We start from the raw sequence: 9,150 nt of genomic DNA, 5'->3' as shown, positions 1-9,150 counted from the left end.
CTTAGCTCATTGGAATTTCTCTGACAAACAAAATAAACAACAAAAGCACAAAGAATATTTGACAGTTTTTCAGTGTTACAGTCTGGGAAACTAGGCTAATTTGCTCACTATCTATTGAGTCTTCTTATTAATTTGCATTATTAACAACTTTTTACAACTTATGGAATTGTAAAATAGTTCAAAGACAAAAAGCAACTACATAAGACACTCAGCTTATTTCTTTTGTTATTGCTTGCCAGTTTTCGAAGTTTTTCAGCTTTGTCAACATTGCTTTAAGGAAGGAACATTGAACATTTAATAAAAACCTTTGGTCCTCAGATTGTTTAGGTGCAGAGGACCAAACCAAGGGGCGGGCAGGTGCTGACCATGAGCTCTACCAGTGAGCTACACCGTCAGCCCATGTTAGGTACAGTACCTTAAATTGAACCAGTCAATTGAACTAAAACAATTAACCAATGAGAAACACTGACTGTAACCTGACTAAACTGTTATTCAGATAATTTAATCGAAGTCACAGTACTACAAAATGAGTCAGTTGAAAACTGGACTTCAGACTCCTAGCTACAAAACACAGGCATTGTCTTCTAAGAATCCATTTTAACCCAAACTATGTGTGTGTGATTCTGTTTCATCAGTTACTGATTATAGACTTCATTTAGATTAAATCCCAAGGCACACAGTTCTGGAAGGACAGCATTCCCAGCCTCATGTGCAGTGTCCCTTCTCTGGTTCAGTGGCTTCCATGGGGGTTTCCTGGCATCTTCTCTGACCTCAAATTTTCTGACAGATGTGAATGTGAGCTGCGGAAAGACAAATGAAGAAAACCAAACAGTCTGGACTTTTGGTCGAGTCTCACTTTGCTTGCTCTATTTTCACAGATCAAAGTTCCAGAGAAATGGACAATGCCACATGGGGGAGCATGTTCATCCTCACGGGCTTCTCCACTGTCTGGGAGCTTCAGGTGCTGCATGCTGTGCTCTTCCTGGTGATCTACCTGGCCGCCCTGCTGGGCAATCTCCTCATCATCATCATTACCATGCAGGACCCCCGCCTGCACAGCCCCATGTATTTCTTCCTGAGGAATCTGTCCTTCCTGGACCTGTGCCTCATTTCCATTACTGTTCCTAAGTCCATTGCAAACTCTCTGATGAACCTAAACCTTATTTCCTTTCTTGAGTGTGTGTCCCAGGTTTTCTTCTTCTTCCTCTTAGCCACTACGGAGACAGCTCTCCTCACAGTCATGTCCTATGACCGCTACATAGCCATCTGCCACCCTCTCAGATACCAGACCATCATGAGCCACCAAGCTTGTGAACAGATGGCAGCATCCTCATGGCTCAGCGGAGGTCTCAATGCAGTTCTGCACACAACTGCTACCTTCTCTGTGCCCATGTGTGGACCGCCTGAGGTCCACCAGTTCTTCTGTGATGTCCCGCAGCTGCTCTCCCTTGCCTGTGTCTGTAACATCAGGGAGTTGATAGTCATTGGGCTCAGCCTCCTATTGGACCTCATCTGCTTTGTGTTCATCAATGTCTCTTACTTCCATATCTTCTCCACTGTTCTGAAGATGCCCTCCAGAGAGGGCCGGGCCAAAGCTTTCTCCACATGCCTGCCTCACCTCCTGGTGGTGACCCTGTTTCTGTCTTCTGGGTTTTTTGCCTACTTACGCCCCCTGCCCAAATCTCCCTCATTCTTGGATTTGCTAGTTTCTGCCTTCTACACAGTGGTGCCCCCCACTGTGAACCCTCTCATCTACAGCCTGAGGAACAAGGACATGCAGAAGGCACTCAGAAGGCTGTGGCTGAGCAGGGGTCACCCTGCACAGTAGAGGATCTTTCCCCTCGTGCATCGCAATCTTTCCACTCCCTGACACAGGTTTCTGAACAGTCAAGCTGCTTCATCTAGTAGCAATGTTAGATTTTTAGAGAGGTCTCAGGAAAATCTCATCACACCTCTGAAGTGTAGCTGGAAAGTACACTTCATGTTCAATCAAATGGCCATGGTGATAGAGCAGATACAGGTTCACCTTATTTCTGTGACCCTAATGGGATATTCTCTCTCTCCAGGCTGTAAACAAACAGATTTCCAAGAAATCAGAGACAAACGACCTCTCCCAGACAAACCAAACCTGTGGTCATTCTTAGCCCAGGAGATCTGAAGTTTCATGTGAGCTGATTTATTATGGTATTTAAGGCCCTGGAAAGCAATGATGGTTCTGCTCCTGTGAATGTGCTAAATACCACAGAACCCTAAAGACCCAAAAAGCTAATTTATGTTACACAGTGGTACCTTGGCTCATGAATTTATCTCATTCCGTGATTCCTTTCTTTGCCTTAAATAATTATATTTTACTGATGATGAAAGGCTCTGACTTACAGCTGGTGCAAGAATTTTTAGGAAAATGTCAGAAGAGCTATTAAGGAAACTATTTGTAGATTAATGAAGACTTTAAAGAACCGTGGTTAAAAACCTTGTGATTGATCATTTCACAAGAATATTTGCTTACTTCAATACATGCAAAATTTTAAGTAATCACTGGAATTGTTATCAGTATCATTGTGCTGAATCATATAATGGGTGGTATAGAAAATAACAAAATACTATGATCTTCACACAATTTTTTAAAATTTAATTTATACTAACATTTACCTTATGCAAATACAGACTATGGAAATGTAAACTTTTCTTCTTCAGCAACAATTATTTTCCTGCTGTGGAACATAAGAGATAAACAATTTTATCACTTACCAGTACAATCATTTAAAGACAGGATGACTGACCAAAATTTGAATTTTGTCAATTTTTGTAATGCAATACAACAAGCAATGTAAAAATGAAAATTTTATCAAATTTATTGAATATTTTTTCTGTGTATCATGTATTTTAAAACACTCAACACAGAATGTAACATTAAAACCTGGACAGCAGCATCCAATCTTTTTCTGGATTGTTTTCGTAAATAAACTAAACTTATAATTTGTATTCAAAGATTCAGAAGCACCTACTGTTTATACAAACTGATGGTTTATCAAGTTATTTTCTTGTTGACTGGCTTTCCAGTACATTCACTTTTAGGCAAGTATCACAGAAATACAAAGCTAAAAATGTTAAATATAGTTTTTATTTTGCATTTGCTTGCTCTGCCTTACTGCTGTGCCTGGTATACAGGAAGCAATTGACTCCAGCAATTCTTTTGTCACTAAATATGCAGTCAGACATTTATAGGTATTTTAAATTTATAACTACTATATGAAACCTTCAATAGGTAGAATATTGGTTTAACTAATAAACTCAAATAGAATAAAAGTTCATGCCCGTATTATGCTTAATGCAGATAACACATAAATCATATCCATTTTTAAGTCAATGTTACTAAACTATTTTTCAAAAAGTTTCTCATATCACAGCAATCTGTAGAGCATTCCATTTAGCTTATATGTTTTTAAGAATTTGGGAAATATTTAAATTTGTGTGCATGTTCACTGATCTCTAAGTGAGAGTAGAGTCTTCTGTGGGGCTTAAAAAATGATCTTATTTTCAATATCCATTAGATCAAGGTTTTCAGATTCCACTGTGGGTGAGATCATTTAGTATTGGTCTCTGTGTGCCCAGCCTAGTTGCTTATTGTTTTCCAGGTGTGTCAGCCAACCTGTGAATGACAGGATGTTGCACTTTGTTAGGGCTGGCTAGGATCCTATGGTGCATACTTTTTCTTTATCCACTTCTCCACCACTTAGGTTGATTCCGTAACCTATGTATTGTGAATAGAGTTTCAATAAACATGGGATTGCAGGAGTCTTCAATATGCTGACTTTAATTCTTTGGCTGTATACCTAGTAGTGAGATTTCTAGACCATGCACTATTTTTATTTTTTATTTGTTGAGGATCCTCTATAGCGTTTTCCCTGATGACTGCACTAATTTACATTCATAAATAGTGAATAAATGTTCCTCTCTGTCCACAACCTCACCAAGTTATATGTTATCATGGTTACTCCCATTGGGTTGAGATTGCCGTTCATTCTGGGTTTAATTTATATTTTATAGGTTCCTGATATTTAGTGATGTTCAGTGTCTCCATTCAAGTCATTTTTAACAAAAGGACAGTATTGATATTTCACATGCACACTTACAAATTTTTTTTCTATTTTTCAAAGCTTTGAAATCATCAAGCTTTGCAATATTTGAGCAGATGCAATTTTATGGGAAGAAGGCTGCTAGGAGCAGAGGGGTAGGAGAGGAACTCCTTCTCAATGGGAAGCTCTGTAACTACAGCTGCAGAGAGTGAGCATGGACACTTTACAGATTGAGGAGAACCAAAGGAACCCAGGAGCAGATGCTCCCATAGGAAGAGTCGCTTTTGTGCAACACAAAATTCATTAATCCAATAAAGGATAAGACAAACTGGAAAAATTAATTATCAAAATGTATCAATGATCTAAATATAAAACAGAAACACTAAGTTTGTTGGAAAATACAATAGATAGAACTCTTAAAACAGTGGTATAGGCATAGACTTTATGAACAAAACCTTGATCACACAGGAACTATCACAAAAATCACCTGCAATCTCATCTCATTAAAAAACTTTTGCATAGCAAGAGAAATCACCACTACAGTGAAGAGACATTTTTTCACAGTGTGGGAAAAAATGTTTGCCACCTGTTCTTCAGTCAAAGGGTTACTATCTAGAATAGAAAGAAATCAAACAAGTCAGAGTTCCTCAAAATTAAAGACCCAATGTACAATAGGGCATCAAAGATAAATAGACACTTGTTAGACGAAGAAATAGAAAAGACAATTAAGTAAATGAAAAAAAATTCAACATCCATGGTCATTCAAGAGATGAAAAATTTTAACAACACTGAGGTTACTTCTCTCCCAAGAAACAATGGTTAATGTCAAGTAAACTTCTAATAACAAATTGTGGTGGGGCTTTGGGAAGAAAGGAACCCTTGTTCATTGTTGGCAGAAAGCCAGTGTTAAGATTCCTCACAAATCTAGAACTAGAGGTTCCATTTGACGCTGCTATTCTCTTTGGTAACTTCCTGAATTAAAGCCACCATACCACAGTGATAAATGAGTGTAATAATAAAGTTTTTTCCAATTTTTATTTTTTATGTTCATTATTACTGCATGTGAGCTATATGCATTCCCACTCCTGGTGGAGGTTGGTACAGGGACATCACACAATTTTCTAGCCACTTGTGTCCATGAGGCTGTGCCTACACTGCTATGAGGAAAGCGGGACCACACATGTAGAGGAGTTTGGGACTATGCAGTCACATGGCACCGGGAATAGGTGAAGGAAAAAAGTCACTACTCCTCCTGCTTCCACAAGGCATTAAACAGAAGACCTCACCTCAGTTCCCCAAAGAAAGGAGCCCGTGATGCAACTTTCCACTTTGCCTCCTAAAGTTACACCTGAGTGCCCAGCTTCAGGACGCTGCAGCATCTGCCTAGCTTGGCTCAGACTCAGCCCCTGGAGGAGCAGGAGAGGGGACAGAGGAGTCTGTGCCCTATGCCTGTCTGATACTTGCTGGAGGGTGGCTCACTGAGAAGTCTCTGGAGGACTTCAGCAGGTGAGATGTGAGGGTCAGCGTGCCCTGTTTCCTTGCTCTCTTTCCTGTAATTCTAACTTCTCCTGTAACCCTGGTGTCTTTTTTGCATTGCGTTTCCTATTGCTGTGCATTGCTGCTTCTGTGCACTCTTCAAAGCTGGGATACAGTGATGCCAAGCCCCCTCCACACCTCAGTTTGTCCTGGGGCTCCTGACTCTCTGGTGCTCTAGAATACCTCTGTCCTTTGAGAGTTTATAGCACAGTTGTGTCAAGAGGGACTCAGGCTATTTGACTAAAAATTTAAAATAGATGCATTTGGGTTGAGCAGTTCCTAAGGAAAGTTGTGGATTTACAGAAGGGTTTTTTTGTTGTTGTTGTTTTCAAAGTAACTGAGATGCAAGACTAGAGGGATTCCTTCAAAGAAGTAGGGGCCTGCAGCTTAACAGCTGTTAACACATCCTGCTGTCCTTAATGCTGGACACTGCAGAAAGTACGGCAGAAAAAATCATGTCTGCAAAAGGGAAAATGAACACTTGAGTCAGTTTACAACTAAATACAAAGTTCATATTTAGGGGATCTGCATCTCTTGTTTCTGTAGTTTCTAAGACCATTTGTCTGCAGAACAGTTAATGAAGAAATCCCTGGGTCTCGAGGTAGTTCCTGGGGTCCTGCAAGCCCTGCCCCTCCTGCCTTGCTGTAGGGCTGTGTTTGGAGCTGTTCTTCCAGGGCAGCTGCTAGTCCCATCCAGTGCTAGTCCCCTGACTGCTCTGTTCACAGAACTCAGTGGTGTGAGGAGCAGCTGGGAAGGTGGCATGATGGGAGGGGCTCTAACAGAGGTGTGTGATGGAGGAAGGTGTTTAAAGGGTGCAAGGTTCCCAGGGAACCTCAGGCAGGGTTTCAGTACCCTCCACAGTGTTAATGCTGCTAGTTGCCTCAGCGGATTTCTGTCACTGAGCCTCAAGAGCTACTGGGTGTGGAAGTTCTCAAATACAGCAATTTGACTCCTGTCACAGACTTAATGTGTTTTTGACTTTAGTCTCCAATCATTCCTAAAGCCAGGCTTTGTATATTCCCAGGTTGGGGTAAATAAATAAGACTTAGTGCAGACAACTGTCTCTTTCTGGAACTCATAGTCACTTCATGGTGCCCCAAGGTCTATCTGTATTTCACTCTACCTAGTAGCCAAAGTCCAGCTTGACCTCTCTGAGGTCTGAATTTGTGATCCCACCTCAGTTTAACCCAACATTTGTATAAATAGCATGAATTGCATGCTTCACCAGAAGTAGAGTCCTATGCATACAGTGGATGTAAAATCCTGATTCTGTTTCTCCTCAGGTGAGAATTCTATGCAGACATGAATTTGGGGAGTCTAACTACATGGAATCAAACTTCAAGCACTGACTTCATCCTTGTGGGGCTCTTCATGGACACCAAGCATGCCGCTTTGCTCTACACCATGATCTTCATATTCTTCTTGCTGGCTCTGGCCAGCAGTGCCATTCTCATTGCCCTGATCCACTTGGACCTCTGCCTCCACACGCCCATGTACTTCCTCCTCAGCCAGCTGTCACTCATGGACCTCCTAAACATATCCATCACGGTGCCCAAGATGCTTGTGGGCCAGGTCACTGGAGATCACACAATTTCCCCCTTGGGCTGTGAGATCCAGATGTCCTTTTACCTGACCCTGGCTGGGGCTGAGTTCTTCCTCCTAGGAGTGATGGCCTATGACAAATATGCTGCCATTTGCAGGCCTCTCCACTACCTACTACTGATGAGCCCAAGGGTGTGCCGACTGCTGGCGGACAGTTCCCGGTGTGTGGGGATACTGGATGCCCTGCTGATCGCCCTCATCACCCTGAGCTTCCCCTACTGTCAGTCTAGGAGAATCCTGAGCTTCTTCTGTGAAGCCCCCGCCCTGCTCAAGCTCTCCTGCTCTGACATCTGCCTCTACAGCTTGCTCATGTACTTGTGCTGCGTGCTCATGATCCTGGTCCCCATCCTGGTCACTTTGGGCTCCTACACCCTGATCCTGTGCCTCATCCAAAGGACGAACTCAGCCAAAGGCCCCAGCGAGGCCTTTGCCACCTGCTCCTCACACATAATCGTGGTGGTGCTATTCTATGGAGCCACCCTCTATTTCTACATCCTTCCCAGCCCCTACCACACAGCCCGGCAGGACATGATGGGGTCTGCCTTGTATACAATCATCACGCCAGTGCTGAACCCTCTCATCTACAGCCTGCAGAACAAGGATGTCGCAAGGGCCCTGAGCAGCATGGTTCAGCCAAGAGCGAGCTTCAGGAGTGCTGCAAGAGGGAAAGCTGGGGAATGACCAAGCTTCTCTGCTCCCTTATCGTCTTCTCTTCATTTCTGGCCTCCTCCTGTCCTTGCCTGTCTTCTCATCTGCTCTCAGCATCTGGGTCCCCAGTGGGAGCACACGCACTTTCTCATGCACGTGGAATTTCTGTACCTTTGGACCCCGTGGCACACGGTGCTGGTTTCGCCTGATGTGTAGACACAGGACGAGGCAGGTGTCCCAGGCCTGCTGCAGCTGCTGTAGACCTGGCTTACTCCACACAGCATATCAATGGCACACTTCTGCTCCCTGCAGTGTATGAAGGGTTTTGTGTAAATTTGGGAGTAAATCCCACTGATTTGGGGGAAAAGTATCCTTTGTAAAGGAAGAGGAACTTGTCAAGCAGTGGATATAATCACAGTTTTATAAACATACATAGTTAATTAAAAAGAAAAAACAAAACTCTACAAGCATAACAAATACTACTGGGTACACTGATACCATTTATTGTATTAGTGATATGATTGGTCTTATCATTGGTGTCATTATAGAAGTCATTTGTTTTCAGTTTGTAGCTTGTGTAGGCTTTTGATTGGTTTTTGCTTTCTTTTCTGAGTGTCCATTTGTCTTTTTATCACTTCAGAGAAAGATATGCAAAGAAAAAATTAAATCTTTTTTGACGTTGTTAGTACATTGGGAAACTCAGTAAAAGGGAAGAGTTTTTTCCCTGCAATGGGAATTGAACTCTGGGGATCTAAATCATGCTGGCCATGCAGGCCCTGCACCTATGAGCTGTATCCTACCCTCAGTCCCTGGGCCCTAGGGAAGAGTCCTTTTGAATAGGACTGGATTTAAGTAAGTCATTCTTGAGTTCCTCTTTAATTTAGGAAGGATTGTCTGGTTTTTGCAAGCTTGCTCCAGCCCCTACCCTTTCTTTATATCACTTTCAGGATGAAAACGAAGAACAACTTCGTGTGGAGCTCTCTGAAAGGGTCCTTCTCCAGTTAAGGCCTGTGCCTGCTGCCTAGGCATAAATGAGTTTTGACACATTGTTTTCATAGAGAGCAATCACTTCATGTATATTCAGTTGTTATTCACTTCTGTAAGGTTGATTACTATAGGTTTTAACTTACCCATCTTATTACAAGTATCATGGCTTCATTGCTGTAGAGCAACACAAAAATAAAATCACAGTTTTTAAGAAACAGTTTCTAAAAAACTGTTTTTAAAAACCTGTGATTCTCACTACAACTTAAAAACATTGTTATTTAATGTATTAAACTAATTCAAG

At 42.1% G+C, this 9,150-nt stretch overlaps 2 protein-coding genes across 2 annotated transcripts; both read left to right on the top strand.

The window, feature by feature from the left end:
* Positions 1-919: 919 nt before the first annotated feature.
* Positions 920-1,828, top strand: LOC100726994 (olfactory receptor 14A16-like). Its single transcript, XM_003479516.3, has one exon. The coding sequence runs from the start codon at positions 920-922 to the stop codon at positions 1,826-1,828; it is 909 nt and encodes a 302-aa protein (XP_003479564.3).
* A 5,086-nt stretch (positions 1,829-6,914) lies between these two features.
* On the top strand, positions 6,915-7,895 carry LOC100727275 (olfactory receptor 2T3-like). The gene has a single exon (XM_013143263.1). The coding sequence runs from the start codon at positions 6,915-6,917 to the stop codon at positions 7,893-7,895; it is 981 nt and encodes a 326-aa protein (XP_012998717.1).
* Positions 7,896-9,150: the final 1,255 nt, after the last annotated feature.

This window comes from Cavia porcellus, unplaced genomic scaffold, assembly GCF_034190915.1.
Source record: "Cavia porcellus strain 051 isolate PalLab524CR breed Dunkin Hartley unplaced genomic scaffold, mCavPor4.1 scaffold_2, whole genome shotgun sequence".
NCBI lineage: Eukaryota > Metazoa > Chordata > Mammalia > Rodentia > Caviidae > Cavia > Cavia porcellus.
Note: the sequence above shows the minus strand (reverse complement) of the source record. Positions and strands in the feature narration are given on the sequence as shown.